The 24,318-nt window shown below is 36.0% G+C and overlaps 1 protein-coding gene across 1 annotated transcript; it reads right to left on the bottom strand.

Moving 5' to 3' along the window:
- Window positions 1–19,898: 19,898 nt before the first annotated feature.
- LOC108332039 (patellin-3) lies at window positions 19,899–23,433 on the bottom strand. The gene is made up of 4 exons (XM_017567131.2): window positions 22,202–23,433; window positions 21,631–21,755; window positions 21,391–21,526; window positions 19,899–20,556 (listed from the first exon to the last, which is right to left on the bottom strand). Exons 1-4 carry the CDS (start codon window positions 23,342–23,344, stop codon window positions 20,299–20,301), a joined length of 1,662 nt encoding a protein of 553 aa, XP_017422620.1. The 5' UTR covers window positions 23,345–23,433; the 3' UTR covers window positions 19,899–20,298.
- Window positions 23,434–24,318: the final 885 nt, after the last annotated feature.

A 24,318-nucleotide genomic window follows, 5' to 3' on the forward strand; every position in this document is an offset into this window, starting at 1 on the left:
GATGGATGCCGATGAAGATGAGAAAGATTAGCATCCACTGATGGATGCTAATGAGAAGGATTCACATCTACTGATGGATGTTGGAAGATTCAGATGAGAGAGAATCTACTAATGGATGCTACTGAGAACATCTATTGATGGATGTTATGGTACTAGACATCTACTGATGGATGTTACTGGCAGCATCTACTGATGGATGTTGTTGAATCAAGATTTTTATGTTTTTTCTTTATTTTATTTGAATTTTGTTTTATTTTTATTTTTGCTTATGTACTTGGTTTAATGAGTTGTGTGCAATGGTTTGGTATGATGTGATAAATTGTTGTTTGTGATGAGTAATATTCTTGTGTTTGCTCTATCGTTCTATGATGCATGTTGAGATAATGATTGTTTAGTTTTTAAGCATAGATGGTGGTTTCTCATAGTATTGTAAGAAACAAAGGCATGAATTCAATTGTGATTAATATGTTGGGCATGATGTTTATCAAATTGTGGAACTTGAGTTAACCTGTGAGAGATTAGGCTCCAGAGTTTTTGATTGATTGAGTGTTATTGCTTTGGAAGCATGATTGATTTTGCCTAATTTTCTATGGTTGAACCACTTGCTTGATTGTTACAAATGATCAAGGCCATGTTTTTCTTCTCCCTTAGAGCCAACAATGTTTATAGGTGAACCCAATAAAGATCAATGTTTTCTCTAACCTTTGCACCTTGAGCCTAAATTTGAAAAGTGGAAAAACCCTTTTCGAAATCCTTACCTTGACTTAAGTAGAGTATGTTTTGTGGTAATGGAGAATGGTTCAAGTTTCCGGTGTGGTGAGAAACCAAAAAGAACTTTGTGAAATTTATCAAAGAGCATTGAGCAAAAGCAAAAAGCAAAAGAAAAAGAAGAGAGAAGAAAAGAAAGAAAAGAAAAGGTTGAGCTCAATGAAACGAAAGTTGGGAATAAGTGAAAGATTTGGTTTCCCACATAAAAGGAGAAAGAGAGATTATTGTTAATGTGAATAAATGAATTGTGCACTCTCTTAACTCAAGGAATTTTGTTGTCTAGAAAAACCAATTTTCTTCTTAGCCCGGCCTCAATACAAGCCTTGAAAAGTCCTTGTTATGATAACTTTCTTGTGAGTGTGTTTCATATGTGGTTAAATGAAAGGAAAAGTTGATTCATGTGACATTGTGATGGTAGAGTGTAAGAGTGTCACCTCACTATACACCTTTGAGTTTGAGTGAAACACTTTTGAGTGCTTGAGTGAAACATTATCCTTGGTGAGTAATTGTTTCGTGCATATAGGGTAACATTCTTGCTTGGTTTTTGATTAATCATAAGGTCTGCATTTGTTGTGTATGTCTTGATTATGTGAGCACCATAGTTGAAGCTTGATTGGCTAAAGCATCATTATATCTTGACTAATCTTTCTATCATTAGCATTCATGAGAGCTTTACTTGTCTAAAAAAAATATTTTTTGATGTGCTAGACAATTGTAGTATGATTATTTTGAATAAGCCAAGTTACATTTTTCTTGAGGACAAACAAAGTTTCAAGTTTGGCTTTGTGATAACGGTTGAAAATACTGTTATCTATGATATAGTTTTGATACTAAATGCACCTTTTTTGACTTAGAAACTTGTTTTAACTCATGTTTTTTCTTTAGTTTTGTGAATAAGAGACTTGATGTTATACTTGATGATTTTATCACTAAATTCCCTTGAGTTTGTAAGCTATTGGAATGATTTGAAAGAAGAGTTAAAGTACCAAATAGTTAGAATGCAGAAAAGTCAACCAGAATGTAGAAAAGTCAACAAGAATGCATAAAAGTCAACCAGAGTGCAAAAAAGTCAACCATAGTGCAGAAAAGTCAAGCTGATCGCCAGTTTTCTTCCTGCACCACGCCCAGGCGCCCTTTCAGGGGCGCTGAGCGCCAGTTTCGTGGGCTTTGACCTATTTTCTGTTATTTTTATGTTCTATTTAAGGACTTGGACATCCTAGGGATTGTATCTTTTGATGGCTTGAGCATAGAAACACACTTTTCACCCCTTGGGGGTAGATTTTGGGGATGTGACAGCTCTCCTCTTCCTTGAGGGTAGATTTAGGGATGTGACAGCTCTCCTCTTCTCTTTCTAGGGTTTTTCTATCTCTTTCATTTTGTCATTGTTCATCTAGTTTCTCCATGATGATGGGAAGCTAAACTCTATTTGTATTTGGGGCTAATGTAACATTTGTAAACTCTCATGTATTGAATTGATTCTTGATTATATATGCTTCTTTCATTAATTGTTAGGATAATTCTTCTTTGCGTATTGCTTGCTTCATTTAACTCATTCTTTAGCATGATGTATGATTTGCATGAGTACTAGAAGGTAGATTACAATTCATGACCTAGAGAATTATTCCCAAAAGCAGTATTGCTGAGGAATGGGGGTATGAGTTCTAGTTGTCTTAAGCTCCTGTTCTTCAGAATTAATTATTAGAAATGCTAGGAATTGTATGAACTAATAGTTAAGGATAAGCTTTCTTCGCCGAAGAATCGGGTTTTAAGTATTTTAGAGAGTGACATTCACATTAATGAAGAAGTAGAATTCGTATATACATGAGAGTAAACTTGATGAAATCTAAACCCCAACAACATATTCATCTCATATTATCAACTTCAGTCATCCATTCTAGTGTTGAGCCTCAATTGATCAAATTGCATTCATGTTTATTTTTATTGCATTTGCATTGAAAAAGCCCATAAATTGTTCTTCAAAAGTCTTAATTAGTTGAGTAATCACATAATTGTTTAGTGTCGTGAGTCGTTTGGGATACGATACTTGGTCTTACCATTTTATGTTACTTGATATGATGTGGTACACTTGTCGGAGTCTTAACAATGCATGAGAGTAAACTAGGTGAAATTTAAACCCAACAACATATTCATCTCATATTTTCAATATCATCCATTCACATTTGTGTTAAAGCCTCAATTGATCAAATTGCATTCATGTTTATTTTTATTGCATTTACATTCAAAACCCCAAAAATTGTTCTTAAGTCTTAATTAGTTAAGCAATTACACAACTGTTTAGTATCGTGAGTCATTTGGGATACGATACTTAGTCTTACCATTTTATATTACTTGATACGATTCGGTACACTTGCCGACATCTTAAGACCATCGCCTTACCTCCTTAATGAAATACATCAAGATTAATGACAATAATCCAAGTATTTATGTTTTACAATATTTATTTTTATGAACAATATATCCAACAAATTTATTTATTTAAAGTTATATAATTTTGTAGACTTATTTGAATTAAGATATTATTTACATAATATTTTTTCATCTGAAGTAAACTCTTACGAGTTTACGAGTCGAGTTTACTCGACTTTTACAATATGTAAATTCTGGAGTTTGATAATCTTGGAATATATTCTAATTTTGCAAAGTTTAATCAAAGATTAAAATCTAAAACTATAATGCAGATGTAAATGCAATATTGGCCTCTTTGAATGTAGATTTATGAGTGACACGAAAATCTAGCTAACATGTAGAGGAATAGGAACCTACTATATGCATTATGAGTTGAACTAAAAGATGCCCAATTATTTCAGAAAATGCACGGTAACATGTATATGCAAGAAACTGAAATGCAGTGCAAGAAAATCAATATTAGGAATGATATATAATTGCATAATACAACTTATTGTAAACATGCTCCTAAAACGACTGGGCATGAGTGAGTTCCAAAAAATGAAAAATTACCAATACATAAAATTTAATCTAGGGAAATATACTACTCACAAAACAAACAAATTGTACAGGCAGAAGTTGAAAGAAACATGCTTAGAAATGTAAAACTAGTGGCATCAAAAGCTGCAAAGATCAATTAGCACAGTAAAAGTCGGGATTGGTCATTCAATCTATTTCACTAATTGAATACAATTTAGCTCAAGAAGACCTGTTGAATTCCCATTTCAGAAACTTGAATTGTGCAAATTCCTGTTTAATTAATCAAACAAATCAAAGTTTCAATTCTGAATTAAGCTTGAACAGAACGGATGAATATGATTTGGAAATTACGAAAGGACAAACTATGACAAAATTTAAGGTTGAAACAATACAAATACTTACTGAATTGGAAAGAAACATAAAATGCCCGTAATACTAATAAAAAGAAGCAATGCATTAAAAGAAGGAGCATCAAAGCTTCGAAACATAGAAATATAATTTGCAAGAATCTTAAAGAATCAAAAATCAACAAGAAAGATTTTAAAGAATCAGACAAGATTGAAGATGGAACAAGGAATCAGATTGCATGGAATTCAATTTGAATGGAAATGTACAGAATTGTTACACTGAAACATGCAAGGCTACTTTGCGCTCTCGATGTTCACAATGCTCCCCTTCTCTACACCGCCGTACAGCCTTCGTGCAGGGTAGCCTTTCACTCAATGCTGTTGGACTCTTGCTGCCTTGCGATGACAAACCTAGTACAACCCAATCTCCCTATTCTCTCTAAAGAAAACTCTATGAACCACTAGGAAGAAGAAGAACTAGTTATTCACTACTCTCTACACTAAAGAAAACTATCGAGAGGAAAAAAAAAAGAGAAGAATAAGCTAAGACCCTATCTACATACCTCTTTATACAGAGTAGGGACTAAGAAAAAGAAGAACTGAACCAGACCTAACCCTCTTGCTCTTGAACTAAGAAATAATGACTTTCGAACCAGCCTTGAAGTCCTTACGCCCAGCACCTTCCAAGCCTGGCTTGAGCTACGTCATACACCTTCACGAACTTGGTTCAGCCTCCTTCCATGTGAGTCACAGATAGGGATGGCAACGGGTCTGGTCGGGTCCGGCATGAATAGTGCCTACCTGCAATTCGACCCGTATGCAAAAAATTATACTCGCAACCCGACCTGTTACCCGTTGGATATCCGTATAAAAAGATATGCAGATTTTTTTCAACCTGTGCCGTTTTCAACTCACAAATATTTAAAATATATATTTTTGTGAATTTTTAAATAAGGTTTAAATTACATTACAAGATAAAGAGAATAATTTAATATATTTGCTACATATTAGAAAGACACCATGTAATTTTCAAACAAATTAAAGAAAACAAATACTGAACAACTTTTGAAAAAAAAAAGATATAAGGAAGAAACATCGAGTAACTGAATTCTCAATTTAGTCACAGGATTAACCCACAAATACCTATCAATGTATGAAACAGAGATAAAGAATTTCCAAGAGAACGCAAACAAGAACCCTAAACCCAAATTCCGAAAACAAACGCAATCATAGAAATCTCCAAATCGCGATAACCACTAGGGTCTTCAAAAATCCAATTTGCATCAATGAACTAAAATCTAAAAAAACTCAAAATACTCATTCGAATCATAACCCCAAAATCGCGTCACCAATCAATAGGGAAGAAATCAAGAAACGAACTCCCAAAACGCAAATCAAAACATACAAAAGAAACCCCTAAAATCAGAGAACAAATAAAACCCTAATTTCAAATCCCAAATCGAAACAAAACCTCAATTAGAACCAAGAGAGAGAGGAAGAGAGAATGGAGCCTACTCCCCACGCAAGCTGAACTAGAAGGAAGAAGAAAAGAGTACACCGTTAAGAGAGAATTTTCTAATGGATTCTATGTATATGTCTGATATCTCTATTAAGGTTAGGTCAAAAGTAATGTAACCCTTTTTTTTTCTTTTTTTCTTTTAAAAAAAATAATTGAAAGGAATCCTAAGTCATTGTTATTAAAATTTCCCTTTTCTAAGAGTTATAAAAAAAATTAATTTTAAAAAATATTAATTAAATTTTTATTATTTTTTTTCGGGTAACGGGTATCCGCGGGTTGGATAATAAAATACCCGCATCCGACCCGTTTAGAAGTGGGTATTAAAATACCCGCTACCCGCGGGTAATAAATATTCGCGGATAGTAACTATCCGTCGCGGGTTTTATACACAGATATCTGCGGGCGCAGATTTTTTGTCATCCCTAGTCACAAAGCCTAGCACTAGGTCACCCGCAAATATTTAAAAAAATATATTTTTATATTAAAATAAAATTTAAATAAAATTACAAAAATATATAAAATATAATATAAATTAAATTAAATATAAATTAAAATTTAATTTTAATTAAACTTAACTTTATAAAATATAAATTAATGTTAATTTTAATTAAATTTAACTTAATAATATATAAATTAAATATTTATTTTTATTTTTTTGCGGATAGCGGATATCGGCAGGTACAGATAGTATAATACTCGTATCTGACCCGTTTATAAGTGGGTATTAAAATACCCGCAACCCACGGATAGTAAATATCCGCGAGTACCAACTATCTGTCGTAGATTTTATCCGCGGGCCTTAATATTTTTGCCATCCCTACTAAAGGCCCTGATTTGCCCCAGCTCAACCCCTTTGACCTAGGACTTTTTTGTAAAATCCAGATATTGAAACAAGGGTTAAAGTCTAAAATTTGCAAAGAGAAAACCTTTCTAGGCAAAATACAAACTAGCTCTATATTTTTTTTCTGAAGAGAATGGAAACATTTTATTTCTAGACACAATTAAGTATTTAAAAATAATTTTATCAACAATTTCTACAAAACTCTAATTTTAAATCTAAAATCGAAAATTACTCTCACTCTAAAAAATTACTAATTAAACAAGACTAAACATATTATTTAAAAGCAGAAAAATGGAATGCTAACACACCTCACGCTTAGAACATTGTCCTCTTAGTAGGAAAACAAAAAACTTTAACAAAAGAGATGTTCATAGACAAAGTTGTAATAGACCACACTAATTTATTGCACTGCTGTAACTAATAAGTTTTCCAAATCTGTCAAAAACAATTCCTACCTAAAGCTTCAAACAAATTAAAAATTGGTTAAATGAAATGCATAAGGAATCAATCAAAACCTAATAGGGCTTTAAAAGTATATGAAAGGAGGAAAAGAAATTAATTAGGAGGTTGTAGGCACTTAAGAGGCTTAGGAGGTTTGTTGAGTGGTTAGTGATTGGTTAGCAGGAAGGGATAACTTTATAAGGGGACAAGGGTGTCTGGTGACAAACATGCTTTTGCTTTGTTGTACAGACAGAACCAATGCATTATTTGTGAAGGGAGAGTGTTCCCTTGATTGTGTTTGGATAATGTACTCTACATTGTTTGTTCTCGAGAATAACAAATAGATTCATTTTAGTATCCTGGGTGCGTGTGAGTGTGTTTTACGTGTATGGTTGATTTCTTGTTTAAAGAAATCTATCAAGTGGTTTGACCTACCGGATTCCTTTGAGAGGAGAACGTGATGGAAGGAAGAGTCAATACTTTGGAGGGAAGAGTAAGCTCATTGGAAAGATTAGTGGAAGAACTAAAGGAAGAAACCTGAAAGGTTCACCAAGAACTCAAAGAGTTAACCAAAATCCTAGGAAGAAGAACCAGGAACCAAAACATGGGTTTTGAGGGGAATTAGGGGTCAGTGAATTGAGATAGGCTGGGGAAGAAAAAGGACCCAAAGGAAGAACTTGAGGATGAAAAAGGGAAAGTATAGAAAAATTGGATGAAGCGGGTGGAACTGCCCACCTTTGAAGGTATGAACCCAATGGGATAGATCTCCAAGGCAGAAAAATTCTTTGTCATACAAAATGTTACGGGTAAGGAGAGGATGAGGTTAACATACATTTGCATGAAGGGTGGCACGAGTTATTGGTTCAGGTTCTTGAAAAAGAAAACCAAGAACCCTTCTTGGGAAGATTTGATAGAGGCACTAATCAAAAGGTTTAGAGGGAGAGATATGTTCTATTTTTGAGAAGTTAGAAGTAGTAAGACAAAGGGGAACAGTAGAAGATTATGTTTAGGAGTTTGAAATGCTCGGAGCCCAAACTGCATAAATAATAGAAGAGTAGTTGTTAACGTATTTATTTGCTGGGTTGCAAGGAGAAATAACAAGTCAAATTAGACCCCACAATCTGAGGGATCTGTTGAGAGCGATGGAGATAACAAGGGATGTAGAGGAGGTCGGTAAAGCCCCAAAAATGGGCAGAGGGACAACTAGCAAGAATAACAAGTCATGGAGGAGATATTAGAGGGTCTTGAGTTGTTTCCATAACATAAACGTTCAAGGGTGGTAAGAATGGATATGCTACTACAAGAAGTGTGAGTACTGCAAGGAAAGAAGGATCTAATAACATGATCAGGCCCAAAATAGGAAGCAATGCAATAGGGTAAAGTAGGAACTGAGGAGTTAAGAATCTTCCTTACTCAATACACATAAGCAGAAGGGAAGAAGGAAGATGTTTCCATTGTGGAGGTCTATACAGTCTAGGACATAAGTGTCTAGAGAGGAATATGAGGGTCTTAATAATGGTTGAAGATGATGAAATTGGGGAAGAAGAGGAAGAAGAAGAGATGGAACATAAACACATGAAGTTATCTTTCTTTTTAGTGGGAGGTCTCACCTAAACCAATACGAGGAAATTACAAGGTTGGGTGAAGGCGAAGAAGATACTGGTCTTAATAGATAGTGGAGCCAGTCACAATTTCATTTCAACCAGGTTGATGGAGGAATTGGGACTAACAGTGGAAGAAATTCCTTCCTATAAAGTGTGTTTGGGAGATGGGCAAAGGAAGACAACCTAGGGGTGCTATAGTGATACGGTTGCTCCCAGTTGGTGATCGATATGTAGTAGCGGACGGATGACTGAATCATGAGCAGAGGTAGAATGGGCTCACAGGAAGCCATGGGCAGCGTAGGAAATGTTGTTCAGTGAGATTGATGGTGGAGGAAGAGCTTAAGGTGAGTGAGTAAACTAGCTTAGACGGCCTTCATTGGAAGGAAGCAAGGTGGAGAAAAGAAAGCTCAAGTTATGATGACTTTTGGGCAGAGTTCGGTTGCTGGAAATATTTCAGCAGAGTAAACTCTATATTCATTCAAAAGTGACGTACATGAATAAAAAGAAGGGAATTTATAGAGTGTTTTCCCCTGCCTATGCTAATCTTAACGGTGTTGGATGATTGCCAAGGAACGTGGATCTCAATCACGTGGATTCACCCATGCTGAATTCTATTATACTAGATGTGCACAAAATACACGTGCAGAAATAAATGTTATGCTATGCTACGGTTCACTCCATCCTTTAGGAAAAGGCGGCTGACCAATTTACCTTTATTCTTCTCTCTTTTGACTTTCTATCCTTCTCCTTGTTTTGGCAATTTTGGATTATCTGATTGTTCTCTAGGCTTCCACTCAAAGATGGCAAAAAGCACTTGACCTTCTAAAGAAAAATCATTAACATCTTGTTGAAGCTTTTTGACCATACCTCGTGTGATGGGGCCTTGATGTATCATTGTGCTTGGCTCCCGCGTATCATATAGTGACATATCAATGTTGTTCGAAGAGGTAGAAATCAATGAGAGATTTTACTTGTTCGAATAAGGAAGAGTGGATCTCATATTGGGGTGGCTTGGTTAACCTCGTTAGGAGAAGTAAATATCAACTAGAGATCTACCATTAAATTAGGAGGTTCTGATTAAAGGAGATCTTACACTAACAATAAAAGTGGTATCTCTAAAGGTGCTTCTTAAGGAGACAGAAATAGAAGTTATCACATTGGTGTGGGTTATGGGTCAAATAGAATTAGAGGAAAGAAATAAGGGAGTGGCACTAGTGTAAGGTGTGGGGTGTGGGGTATAAGGAACTGTTATCTGCATTTGGATTTGGGATTTTAGAGATTGAAGTAGATTTGCGCTTGTAAGAGAATGATCTGGTGAGAAAGTTTTTGAGAGATGTGGAAGAAATGATGCTAGAAAAACGAATTTGTGAGAGTGTTGCAGTGTAAGAAATTAGTTGTTTGGGGTCAAGGGGCTGACCCGGCCCTAACCCAAGATCAATCCCTTTCATAGGGTTTTTGGGGCCAGGGGCTTTGGAAAAGCCTCCTAAAATGTGGGCCAAGAAAATGGGGTCTATTGATAACAGTTGAAAAACTGTTATTTTCATGCTTAAAATTGATATTAAAAGCAACCTTTAGACTTAGAAACTAGCTTGAAATCAATGCTTTTATCTATATTTTCAGAAATAAGAGAGCTGGACAGGTTTATGCTTGATTTGAGTGTTTTTGTGCAGGTTTTGAGGTGAATTTGGTGAAAGAAGTGAAGAAGGAGAGAGATGACATTAGAAAAGACAAGAAAGAGTGCAAAAAGAGAAGACGAAGGCACCGCTCAGCGGAAATTACCGCTGAGCGGCACTCAAGGAGTCACGTTGGAACCGCTGAGGGGCAAAATGGCCGCTGAGGGGAAGAAAGAAGAAGCGCAACCACCGCTGAGCGGTAAATAGCGCTGAGCGGCACCTTTTGGGCTTGGGCTTTTGTAATCTTTTGTAACTCTAAATTAGTATATAAGGGCTTGCACGTCCTAGGGTTTAGTATCTTTGGCAGAAACGAGGCAAACACTCTCTCTTCCACCCCTTTGAAGGAGGATCTTGGATGCTCAGGCTACCTCTTCACCTTTATTGGGTTTATTCTTTCATTCTTTCATTATTGTTCATCTAGGTTCACCATGAATATGGTGAACTAAACCTTGTATGTTTGTTGGGGAATCAATGTAATCTCTTGAAGCTCTCATATATGGAATTTATGCTTGCATCTTAATCTAAGACTTATGCTTTCTTTCATCATTAGTTAGGGTTTTTCCTCTTTGCTCAATGCGTGCATTGTTTAACTCATTCTATTGCATGATTATTGGTTTTGTCGATACGGACACGTACGGGGAAGTCTAGATCCGGGGAATTTCTCCCAATATTATACTGACAATATTATATTGGTTGTCGTTAAGCTCCTGCGCTCATGAACTAATCATTAGGAATGCTAGGAATTGTATGAACTATTTGATTAGGGAGAAGCCATCTAGAATGGTACTTTAGAGAGTGGCATTAACAATGATGATTTGAATGTTGAAATCCTAAAATGTATGAGAGTGGATGAGATGAAATTGACCCCCAACAACATATTCATTCATATAATCCATTGAAAGTGTTTATCTTTAGTCTTTGCCATTGATCAATTCATGCATACATGTTTAGTTTTCGTCTTGCATAATATAATCCAATTATTTCGTTTGTAAGTCTTAGCTAATCAACAAACCACACAACTAAACTAGGCCGTGAGTCCTTTGGGAAGAACGATACTTGGTCTTACCAAGTTTATTACTTGAACGATTCGGTCATACTTGCCGATTGTGAAACAAGTTTGTGACATCATATTTTGGTGCTTACAAATTTGTCCATCAAGTTTTTGGCGCCGTTGTCGGGGACTCGTGGTTTAACTGGTTAATTTGTGTGATAATTGATTATCTTTGACTTTTTGAATTTCTGTTTTTATTTTTTCTGTTTTTATTTTTTCTGTTTTTATTTTTTCTGTTTTTATTTTATTTTATTTTATTTGATTAGGTTAGATTTTATTTTTTAGATTAGATTTTATTTTATTCTATCTTTTAGATTAGGTTAGATTTTATTTTTTTTTAGATTAGGTTTTATTTGATTCTATCTTTTAAATCTTTTTATCTTCTGAATATATATCTTCTTCTATATCTTTTGTGCTAACAAATATTTCCTAGAGTTTTGTGCCTAATGTCTGCAGAATGCAATTTGGTCAAGAATTTAACTATATGGGCACTCAATTCTACCAAAGTAATCTCAACCAATGGTGGGAACCTCACTCAAGCATGGATCAAAGCAAATTTTGGCAAGCTGCCGGACAATTTGAGAACCAACCACAACAACAATGGCAGCAACAACCCTTTCTATCAGGAAGTTTGGATAGGTTGGAGGACACCCTTCAACGATTTTTGAAAAATTCCGACTCTACTCAGAAAAGCATTGAAGAATCATTTAAAAGAATGGAGATGCAACTTCATTACATCAGTCAGAGATTGAATGATGAGGTTAATACTGAAGTTAACCTTAAGGAGGAAGGGCAAATCATTATCACCGAAAGTGACAAGATTCTTGATAAGGAAAAATTAGAGGAAGATGAAGAAAGGGTAGAGAGAAAAGAGAAAGAAGAGTTGAGTGAGAAAAATAAAGATGAAGAAAAAGAGAACGAAGTGGTTGAGAGAGAAGAGAGAAAGAAGATTTGTGTGAAAATAAAGAAGTTGAAAAGAAAAAGAAAAGGGAAGAAAAAAATAAAAGAAAAGAAAAAGAGAAAATTGAGGGAGAGAAAAAGGAAGAAAAAGAAGATGAGAGGAAAGAAGAAGAAATCATATGAAAAATCACATCCTCATCTAAAGAAGAATCATAGGAAGGAAAAGAAGTTCAAGTGCTTTATGGAAATCTTCAAGAAATTGGAGATTAAAGTTCCTATGATTGAGACACTGCAACAGGTTCCTGGTTTGATCAAATTTCTGAAGAAGTTCAGTAGAAAGAAGAAAAAGAAGAAGGAACTCGAGTTTGGGTCAAGCTAATGACGTTAAAAGAGCGCTTGCTGGGAGGCAACCCAGTGATTTAAGAACTTTTGATTTTATTTTGGTTTTGTAATTTTTAAGTTGTGGACTTTATTTTGTAACTAGTTTGTTGGAGATAGCATCTACTGAAGGATGCTAGGTGGTTAAGTATCTACTGAGGGATACTATGTTGTAACACCTACTGATGGGTGTTGGTAAGAAATTTTGCACCTACTGATGGGTGCTGGTAAGTTTGAAACACCTACTGATGGGTGTTGGTGGATTTTGGGTCAGGCTCGTGACGTTAAACAAGCGCTACCTGGGAGGCAACCCAGTTGATTGTTTGTTTGTTTATTTTTAGTTTTTGCATAAGCATTTTTAACATTGAATTGCAGGGAACCTATGAGGGACATGTAGGGAAGGCACGTAGGTCAAGAAAAGAAGGAGAGGAGCACTTCACGAAAGTGCCGCTGAGCGGCAATTACCGCTGAGCGGTACTATCGCAGATGGGCTTAAGTTCCCCTTAGCGGGACCCGAGCCCATTAGGGTATTGTTATACCCCAAGCTGCGTTTTAGGGTTTATTTTCTGGCTTCTCTCTGCACAAACACTTCCACACATCTTCTCCTAGGTTTTCCACATCTTTTCACTCTTACCTCTTAAGAAAAAAAAATCTCTTCCACTCACTTGCTCACTAGTTTTCCATCTAAGTTTGGGGTTGGGAGAGAGCATCATTGAAGGGGCTGATTTCTTCATTGTGGTTTACTAATGCTTAACAATGTATCTTTTGGTTTTGTGAATTATGTTTGATGCAGGGATGGCCTCCTCATCGGGCAAAAAGAATCAAGACTAGAAGATCCAAGAAGAGGAAGATACAGAGGACAGCTCAGACTGATGAGGAGCTGAGATAGCATTTACTGATGAATGCTATCAAATGATTATGCTTTTGTGGTTTAAGTTTTCTGAACTTATTGGTTTTTGTTTTTAGATTAGGGTTTGATGTACTCTATTGAACACCTGGTTTGTGTGATGGTTTGCTTTTAACTGTGATTGTGTGATAAGTACTGCTTGATGATGCTTATTGATTGATTGATGTTAAGATGATGTGCACATTAAATACTTATACAGGTGATTCACAAGCTCTGTGAACAAATGCATGATATCATGATTGTGGTTGTGAAATTAAGAAGGATGTGTATGTCAAATGTGAATGAGCTTATATGTGAGGTTTTGAGCTCCAGAGTTTTTGGTATAATTGAATGCTACTACTTTGAAAGCATGAATGATTTTGCCCAGGTTTTCTATGATTGAATCAATTGCTTGTTTTGCATCATGTGATCAAGGCCATTTGTTGGAACCTTTTTTATTGGCCAAATTCATAAAGTTAGCCTACCAAAAGAGAACACGTTGTGTTCTATCCTTTGAACCCTTAGCCTTGAACATACACTGAAACCTTTGATTGAAAAATCTTTACCTTGAGTTAAGTAGAAGATCTTGTATGGTATTGATAAATGTTCAAGTTTGGGGTTGTTGGGAAAATATGAAAAGCATTGAGCTAAGAGCTAAAAAGTAAGAAAACAAAAGAAAAAGAAGTAAAGCTCAATGCAAAAGCAAAGGCAAAAGAAAGTTGGGAATGAATAAGAAAAATTGTGTTGTGATGATTCTCTTAACTCAAGGATTTTGTGATCCAGAAAAACCAATTTTCTTGTTAGCCCAGCCACATTATAAGCCATTGAAAAGTCCTTTTGATGATACATGCTTGTGATTGTTTTGATTGTGGTAAAATGAAAGGCAAAGTTGATTCATGTGACATTGTGATAGTGGAGTGAATGAGCGAAACACTGTACCTCTTATACACTTGTGTGTTGAGTGAAACACTTTATCTAGTGAGGAAATATTCCATAAGCACATGAACATCCATACTTAATTGATTGATCATTCATGAAAAATAGTATTTGTTGGAACTTAAATGACTTTGTGAACACTAAAGCATGTGCACATCTTGATTGAACTCTTGGTCATAAGTTTGAGTAAAGTTGTTACTTATCTTGAAAAGAGAATTTTTGAATGAGTGAACCATAACATGAATTGGTTGGAGATGGAGTTACATTTTGTTTGCTTGAGGACAAGCAAAGTTCTAAGTTTGGGGTTGTGATAACAGTTGAAAAACTGTTATTTTCATGCTTAAAATTGATATTAAAAGCAACCTTTAGACTTAGAAACTAGCTTGAAATCAATGCTTTTATCTATATTTTCAGAAATAAGAGAGCTGGACAGGTTTATGCTTGATTTGAGTGTTTTTGTGCAGGTTTTGAGGTGAATTTGGTGAAAGAAGTGAAGAAGGAGAGAGATGACATTAGAAAAGACAAGAAAGAGTGCAAAAAGAGAAGACGAAGGCACCGCTCAGCGGAAATTACCGCTGAGCGGCACTCAAGGAGTCACGTTGGAACCGCTGAGGGGCAAAATGGCCGCTGAGGGGAAGAAAGAAGAAGCGCAACCACCGCTGAGCGGTAAATAGCGCTGAGCGGCACCTTTTGGGCTTGGGCTTTTGTAATCTTTTGTAACTCTAAATTAGTATATAAGGGCTTGCACGTCCTAGGGTTTAGTATCTTTGGCAGAAACGAGGCAAACACTCTCTCTTCCACCCCTTTGAAGGAGGATCTTGGATGCTCAGGCTACCTCTTCACCTTTATTGGGTTTATTCTTTCATTCTTTCATTATTGTTCATCTAGGTTCACCATGAATATGGTGAACTAAACCTTGTATGTTTGTTGGGGAATCAATGTAATCTCTTGAAGCTCTCATATATGGAATTTATGCTTGCATCTTAATCTAAGACTTATGCTTTCTTTCATCATTAGTTAGGGTTTTTCCTCTTTGCTCAATGCGTGCATTGTTTAACTCATTCTATTGCATGATTATTGGTTTTGTCGATACGGACACGTACGGGGAAGTCTAGATCCGGGGAATTTCTCCCAATATTATACTGACAATATTATATTGGTTGTCGTTAAGCTCCTGCGCTCATGAACTAATCATTAGGAATGCTAGGAATTGTATGAACTATTTGATTAGGGAGAAGCCATCTAGAATGGTACTTTAGAGAGTGGCATTAACAATGATGATTTGAATGTTGAAATCCTAAAATGTATGAGAGTGGATGAGATGAAATTGACCCCCAACAACATATTCATTCATATAATCCATTGAAAGTGTTTATCTTTAGTCTTTGCCATTGATCAATTCATGCATACATGTTTAGTTTTCGTCTTGCATAATATAATCCAATTATTTCGTTTGTAAGTCTTAGCTAATCAACAAACCACACAACTAAACTAGGCCGTGAGTCCTTTGGGAAGAACGATACTTGGTCTTACCAAGTTTATTACTTGAACGATTCGGTCATACTTGCCGATTGTGAAACAAGTTTGTGACATCATATTTTGGTGCTTACAAATTTGTCCATCATCTATTTTAAAGAAGGGCCAAGGTTGGCCTTAGGGTTCCAAATTAAAATGACAGCTCTAGTGATTAACACTGAGAAAGAAATGGGGTTTTGGTCAATTCCTCCAAATCAATGTTGAGAGTTTCAACAACGTGGCGCATGATGGAGTGGACGAGCTTGCTCTTGTTGTACCTCTCCTCGCACGCCTGAATTTCCTCTTTGGAGACCCTATGCTTGTTGAGATCGATGTAACCCTTTTCCTTGTTGACACGGAGGACCATAACGGGCTCGATGCACCCCACCTTGATGAGTCTACTGACGTTGCGAATCCGTCGGCGAGAGAGCTCTGAGAACAAGATCATCACCTCCATGTCCATCTATAGGTACCTCGTCTCGTACATACGACACTCTTTGTTCGGACCCATCCTTCGATAATCTCTCGGTTTTTGTAACAATGGGGGAAATGAAAATGGGAAAAAGAGTACCTAGAATCCTATCTTCCACCGCACATTATGAACCTTGGCCAACAAGCAATGACGGAGAAGACAGTGCAACAACGACTTGCTCCACTAAGAATGATAAGGTTTGTGTGAACATAAGTAAGTAACAACTGTTTTTTGTATCTGATACTTTCTTATGTTTTTGAAATTAGAAAAACGGTACATCTTGATAGGTGAAAAAGCATCATCGTGACAAAAAAAAAATCAGAACTGCCCACAAAATGTGGGAGGTTACCTAAGAGCTAAATTTTAGCTCTCTCCCTTCCTAAAGACTCGATCAATAACTGATCCACTTATTAAGTCTGCATAACTGCTTAAATAAAACATTAATTACATAAATAAATAACTAACAATCCCTCCCTTAAACTAAATGCTTGAATAAGCCATTTAGTTTATTTCTTATGCTTCAATAAGTCCCAACATGCTTCTGAATTTCGCAAACTGCTCTAGTTTGAGTAGCTTGGTCATTATATCAGCTACTTGATTCTGAGAACTGCAATAGTGTAACTTGATTTTCCCTTCTTTGACAAGGTCTCTTAAGAAATGAAATCTAACATCAATATGTTTACTCCTACCATGAAACACTGGATTTTTAGATAACTTAATAACGAAACTGCTATCACATAGAACCATAATGTGTTTATGACTTTGAAACCAATAGCCTCCAATATTTTCTTAATCCAAATACATTGGTTGCAGTAGCTACATAATCTGATCCTGTTGTAGAAAGAGTTACAATCGGTTGCTTCTTGGAGGACCATGAAACAGCTTCAGTTCCTAACGTGAATACAAATCCAGATGTGCTTTTTTGTCATCTATGTCTCTAGCAAAATCATTGTCGGTATAGGCTATCAGTGTCATGTTTTCTCCCTTTTTGTGGAGAATTCCAAATTCAATAGTCTCCTTCAAGTATCTTAGAATTTATTTAGCTGCAAACCAGTGGGTTTTTGTGGGGTTGGCCATGAACCTGCTGATTAAACTAACAACAAACATCAGATTTGGTCTAGTAACAGTCAAATACATTAGACTTCCAACTACTTGTTTCAACAAAGTAGCATCCACCTTGGTCCATGCATCATTCCTTGACAGTTTTGTTCTCGGTACAATCGAATTTTTGACTACATTGCAATTCAACATACCAAAACGAGATAAAACCTCCTAAGCATACTTCCTTTGTCACATGAAAATTCCATGTGTATTTTGCAGAATTTCAACTTCGAGAAAATATCACATCTTCCCTAAGTTAGTCATTAAATTCTAACATCATGGAATTTTTAATGTCATCACACATCTTTACATCATTCCCAGTATAAATTAGATCATCCACATATAGACTCACAATTAAAATTTTACCTCCATCAGCTGACTTTGTAAACAATGTATGTTCACAGAAACATCTTTCAAATCCATTTTGTAGAAAATATCATTCTATCCTGTTGTACCATGCCATTGGTGCCTATTTGAGTCCATATAGTGCCTTTCTTAGATTGTATACTTTCTCTTCTTATCCCTTCTTTATAAACCTAATCGGTTGTTGTACATAGATTTCCTTCTTAAGCTCTCCATGAAGGAATGCACTTTTCACATCCTACTGAAATATGATTCATCCATTTTGTGCAGCTAATGAAAGGATTATACGAATAGTGTCTAGTTTGGAAACAAGTGTGAATACCTCTATATAATTCACTCCATAGTGTTATGCATATCCATTTGCTACCTGTCTTGGTTTGTATTTGTCAATATCTCCATTCTCCTTGAGCTTGGTCTTGTATACTCATTTGACTCCAATTGGCTTCACTTCTTTTGGCATCTCAGTTAATTCCCACGTTTGATTTTTTTCTATAGCTTCCATTTTTTTTATCATTGCATCGCGCCATTTCTTACTCTTGACAGCTTCTTCAAAATTTTCTAGATCGATTAATGTTGTAAGCATCGCCCTTGTATCATTATTAGACAATCCTTCTCCTCCTTCATAATTTGTCATCCAAACAGGTTCTTTGTGATGCCTTCTAACTCTGCCTTCAAGTGGAGTCTCAAGTACTAGAGTGTGAGACTCAATTCTAGAATGTGTTTCAGCAGCATTTTGACTTTGCTTGTTGCGGCTCCTTACTGCATAATTGCTTAAATAAAACATTAATTGCATAAATAAATAACTAACAGTTTGATGAATGTAACGTAGGTTTGGGACGAAGACCAGAAATTTGGAAAGAACGAAGTTAAATTTGGGAGACAATGAATTTGATGGATATAAACGAAGTGAAACTGAAAATGTAGAGAAAATAAGAAAATTTTTAAATAAAATAAAAAGAATGTCGAACACAATGATAAAGGAAAACTTAAAATAATAATTAATAGATAACGCTTATTTAGAAAGCCTTATCTATTAGTTTATTTTAAATTATAAATAAAAGAAATAATATTAATTATTTATAGATAATTTTTTTTTAAATAAGTATTATTTATTGTTATGCACGTTCGTAAATAACGTTTATTTAAAAAAGTGAACAAAATCTTCTATAGTAAAGAACTCCGTTGTCAAAATAAATGGTAAGCTACAAAAATTAGAAGCAAATAGCTTTAATGAAGCAAACTAGAAAAATGGATTAATGTCAGGTCAGCAAATAGCTTTAATGGTCCCATGGACAGAAAATAGATTTAATACTCCAACGTTAAACAAAAGAAAGTTTAATTACCTTTTTTAAAACTTATAAAAAATAAACTCTTTAAAAATATTAAACTTACATAAGGAGGTAATTGTAATTATAAATATTTGTAAATATAACTTAAGAGAATATAAGAAAAAAGAATTCGATCATGCAAGGTCCAGTTGTTGATGCATTGAAAGACTGAAAAAGGTTGCATAGAAAAAGCATATTTAAAGGTAGGGAAGAAAGATAGGTAGCACGGAGTAATGAGTGGGTTTTATGATAAAATTCGGTGCCAAAAAAGTAAAGTGGGTCACTATGACATTGAAAATGTGTTATCAAAGTCCAATGTCTTCAGATTTCTGAATTCACGCATGGGACTCTTCTGCTATGCCAGAAATATTGCATTCAAATCAATATTTCAGAACCATGTTACAACTGGGACCAAGGACCACAAACAAACACAATTCTAATCCATCTAACCTTGTAATAGTACTGCTAAGTTTTGATTCATCATATCCGGAATTTTCTTTTGATTGAAGAATAAAAGTGACTATTACATAAGAAAAACTACCAGTTCAGTGATCCAGATCTTAAAGCTTAAAACTATTGTTGATCTTGGAAGTTGTCCTATTTCTTCAAAATATTATTGGTTTGAATCGCTCGTTTGCTGGAATCAGTGAATGCTTATATTCTTGTTCGACGTGAAACCAGACTGCCCAAGACACACATTAACCATAGAAGTTACATGAGTATCAAAATTGAAAAAATAAATTAAGGCATCGCGACATATTCTTCAATTTCGGACCCATGATAGACAGTTTTATGATGTTTTCTATCAGTGCTGTGAACACAGGGATCATGACAGATAAAACATAATTTTAAGCTTGGGTACAGACAAAGACAACATTAGATCAAAAGGCCCCCCCGAAAATTTACAAGAAATTTATACAGAGAAATAGAGCAATTATGTCCTCCATATATCATTAAGAATTCAAAAATCAGAAGCTCCCCTCCAATAATAATAATAATAATAATAATGATGATAATAATAAATAATCAACGAAACACAGAAGAAATATATATAATGAAACATATGCTCACGATTAAAATTTAAAACTCTCCTCTTCTAGCAGCAGCAAAGTCCATCTTTGAACATCTTGGGTGGTAGAAGTGAATGCAAGTACATAATTGCCAGCAATCAATGTAGGTGCTGTTCATCTCCTTCCTCCTTGTGGATGTACATAGCAATTATGAGATTCTCAGTCAGAAGAAAAGGGCTTGACCTTCAAGCGGTACAAGAGTTTCTTCTTCTTAGAGCTTTGGTTATCAATGGTGAGAACCACTTTCCCAGGTTCACCAATTTTATAATTGCTGCAAATCACCGGTTCTTCTGATGAAGCAACCTTTCTAGCCTTCTGGATAATCACAGTATAGCTTCCCTCCGAACTTGGCACAAACTCTGCACCATAGCTTACGTCCCACCCTATTACTCTTAGTTCCCAAGACAGTAGGGAGTTCTGCATGATCCCAAGTGAAACAAAATTTCAATGCATTAATTAGGCAAATTTCTCAGCAAATAACAATTTTCTACCTACTCAGACCAAGTCATAGTAATGGCTTAGATATAGAGTAGGATTCAATCACTTATCTAACTGTCTGAGCTACATCTACACAAGATTTTTCAGTTTTAGATTGATTCTATGATCCTATAACTAATACAATTTTAATATTATAAGAGGTTGAGCTTTAACCATTCAACTCAACTCCAAAAATAAATTAAATGCACACATCATCAGATACACATTGAAAAAATAGAATAATTATTTTTCTTATCTTCGACTTATCCGTTGTCTTTTCCGAGTTTAATAAATCATTCTTGGATGCTCTAAGATTCAACATGACTTTTTTGTGTTCTAACGGGCTAAATTTGCAGTAGCTAACCAATATGAGTAACCTAGCTAATCAGCATCACAGTGCTGTTTTCTAGCCTAGATGATAGAAAACAAAAGATTAATTAGTAGTGGAAAAGGATTTTGGCTCGTAGCTATATTTAGAACTGAAATAAAATAAGAACACTTATGTTTCCAGTTCGAGTATGGTCTTTCCACGTTTATTTATTATTCTTTATTTACTAATTATGGTGTATTGCCCGAGACATGTCATATCGGGGAATGGGTCTGTCTAAATCTGTAGCATGAAACAGGAGGAAAACGAAAGGTATGATATTAAAATCTTGAGAACAGAGGAATCCTAGGAAAGATTCCGAATTCCAATGCTGAATTCATTGGATTCCCCCTCAGTCGAGATCAATCGATTCCGACAAAAATACAAAGTAGAAAGACCTAACGCACCTCAGAAACAGGAAACTCCACGGTATGTTTTGCTGCTGGTCTCACTGTAATTTCTGTGACAGCATCGGAAATTCCGAATTCCCCATCTTTACTTAGTCCACCATACTTCACCGGAAGTTGCTCAGCAGCAATGTATCTGAGATATCCACATAACAATAACAAATTAAGCTACAAATTTGGACAAAACGCAAGCGAAACTGAAAACACACGAATCAAGAAATCATATATTTTTGTGTTCACCTCAAAAGAGTCTCGGCTGATTTGGAAGGGCCGGCAAAGACAAACTTGCTTTTGGTTCTCTGAGTAAGAAAAGGACTTATCATCCTGTTCACTGCCAAGTACCACCACGGCACATTGATAAACACCTGTACCAACAAATCAAAGGAGAGTATGAAGAAAACATAACACACATTGGAATACAATAAGTGATAAAATTGAAGGCAAACAAATAACGTATGAAGGAATCAAGGTTTAAAATGCGATTTCAGATAAATGTAAAGGGTTGTTTTTGTCTCTGTATCGATGGCTCTAATGGCAGCATTTGTCTCAATTTCAAGGAGGCCAAACCATGGATGTAGTACTTCAGTTGTTTTCCACCTTATTTTCTAATCAGAATTGAAGTTTGAAATGTGTAATAAGAGATTCCAATAAAAATATAATTTTAGTCAGAGAATTGTATCAGAAGTATAAGTTTTGCTCTTTGAAAACTTATAAAGATTGCAAAGACCTCAGTAACCAGATTTATATGAAATGGCATTATGAAGATTGCAAAAGAGAAGGGGTTGAATTTAAGAGGGCATGCATGCAGTACCTGTTTGGCAACAAACTCAGGATAGTTATCCTGAAGCAACTGAAGGGCCTGTTTGGTAGCCTGTCTAAGCTCCCACTTGGCAGGTCCGGGAGAGTTCTTGAGATCATTGACTTGAACAATGGTGCTTATACCACCAGGGGTAAAATCAAGCTTCCTGATACTCTTCTCCAGGAACTGAATCCTCCACCTGAGGAACCTGTGCCTCTTCTCCTCATCAGAGAAACTCTTCTTGTACAACTCCTTGTTCTGAAACTCCCCATAGATGTTATAACACACAGGGTGACCCTCCTTGTCAAACCCATGCATGTACACCGCCTTCTCCAAATCATCCCCCAACTCCTCCTCCAACAGCTCCTCCATCTCGAACTCCTTCCTCCACCGAATCGTCCCCTTTATCATCGCAAACGCCTCCTTCACCTTGAAATCCCTCGCACGCAGAAACTTCAGCAGAATCACATCGCTCCTCTCATCAGCAAGAAGCGGCACTCCCCAAATCGAAACCTCTTCGGGTGAAGCCGAACCAGCTTCCACCTTCGCTTCCTCCTCATACACACTCACAGCCACAACGCTCTCCTCGATAGCCTCCACCGTTTTCGCTCCATCCTCCACAACACAACCAGCATCGCTAACAGCCGCTTTCTCTTCAACAACCTCAGTTTGAGTTTCTGTCTCCTTCACTTCCGCAGATTCTTTTTCTGTCGCTTCTGCCACGTCAACAGCAGCAGCAGCATGAACAACGTGTTCCTTTTCTTCCTCGGGGGGCTTCTCTTCCTCCTTGTTGTCGGTGGCATCTTCGGGCTTTTCATCTTTGGGAGGGTGGTTATTCTGAATCGCAGAAAACTCGTGTTTTTGGAGTGCTTCCTGAATGAGTTGTTTGAGTTCTTGCAGTGCCTTCTTCTCTGTTTCTGGCAGGTCCGAGACAATGGTGCTTTCTTCCTTGAACGAACCAGATTCAGGAATGTTATCTTTGGAAACCTCCGTCTCGGTTTCTGGAATGTTCTCCTTCTCCGGAGATGCTTTTTCCTCTTCTTCTTCTTCTACTACAGACACAACAACGTTGGTGTCTGATAGCTCAGCAGGTGCAACGTCAGCGACCACAGCTTCCTCTTGAGCTGTGCTTGTCTTTGAAGCTTCTTCAGCCATGGTTAAGCTAACTCAATTCTCAACAGCGACACTTTCTTTGATCTGAACGAACAAAATTCGAAAGGAAAGAGAGAATTTGATGTGGGGAAAGTGGGAAATGGAAAGAGGGAGTTATAGAGAGAGACCAGACTGTGCCAGCTAGGAATGTGGGCCCTGGCCCGGATGTAACGGTGTTATTACACTCTGTACCCAACAGAGTGGGCCTACCTGCAAGTTTGAGGGCCCAATCAGTTAGAATTGGGAAGTAACGGTCCCATTGATGGTATGCATGCATTCACGTTTTGTGTAAGAATATTTATTTAATTTTAAAGAAATAAGGTTTTGAGAAGTTTTATTGGCCTTTGATGATGAGATTGGACAGTGAGTTTGCCTTGGATGCGTTGTACCTTTGTTTGCTTTCAATTGCAACCAAGCCGTTCAACAGTTTTGGTTTGGCCCACATCGATCACTAATATTTGTTAACAATGATTAGTAATGGCTTTTTTAGTTTCAAATATGAGTTTAATGATGGCATTAACGTTGGATGATTGATTGTTTTTTCTTAAGTTGGTTAAGGAATTGTTTGCCTTTTGAATATATTATGTTGTTCCGCCATCCTTGCTGTTATTTGTTGGGACTTTTAATCCTTTATGTTTTATGCTTTTAAAGAATCCTGTCTGCATTTGTTTTTAATTTTTAGACTTTACACGTCCAAAATCAAATTTATTTTTCATAACATTAACTTTATTTCATCCAACCAGATTTTTCTCATGCTCGTACACATGTTTGTAACTGAATTCATAAAATAATTATGTTACTCATTAAACAACCAAGGATGAGAACAAATTGTGAAAACTGAATTACTAAATTCAATTGTTCCTAAGAAAAAAAATACAAAATACAAGATTCTATGTTAAAAGCTATTTGTTAGTTTAATGAGTGTGCATTGAAGGATATTAAATAGTTGTGGTTATCATCTAAATCATAAGAAACTA

This window comes from Vigna angularis, chromosome 4 (genome assembly GCF_016808095.1).
Source record: "Vigna angularis cultivar LongXiaoDou No.4 chromosome 4, ASM1680809v1, whole genome shotgun sequence".
NCBI classification, from domain to species: domain Eukaryota; kingdom Viridiplantae; phylum Streptophyta; class Magnoliopsida; order Fabales; family Fabaceae; genus Vigna; species Vigna angularis.

What these genes read in the sequence shown, in the direction of transcription:
- LOC108332039 (XM_017567131.2), bottom strand. Translation starts at nt 23,344, where the DNA reads ATGGCTGAAGAAGCTTCAAAGACAAGCACAGCTCAAGAGGAAGCTGTG. An exon ending in TCAGCCGAGACTCTTTTGAG is followed by an intron (nt 21,527 to 21,630) that starts GTGAACACAAAA and finishes TGGATATCTCAG; the next exon opens with ATACATTGCTGCTGAGCAAC. An exon ending in TGGAGTTTCCTGTTTCTGAG is followed by an intron (nt 20,557 to 21,390) that starts GTGCGTTAGGTC and finishes GGGATCATGCAG; the next exon opens with AACTCCCTACTGTCTTGGGA.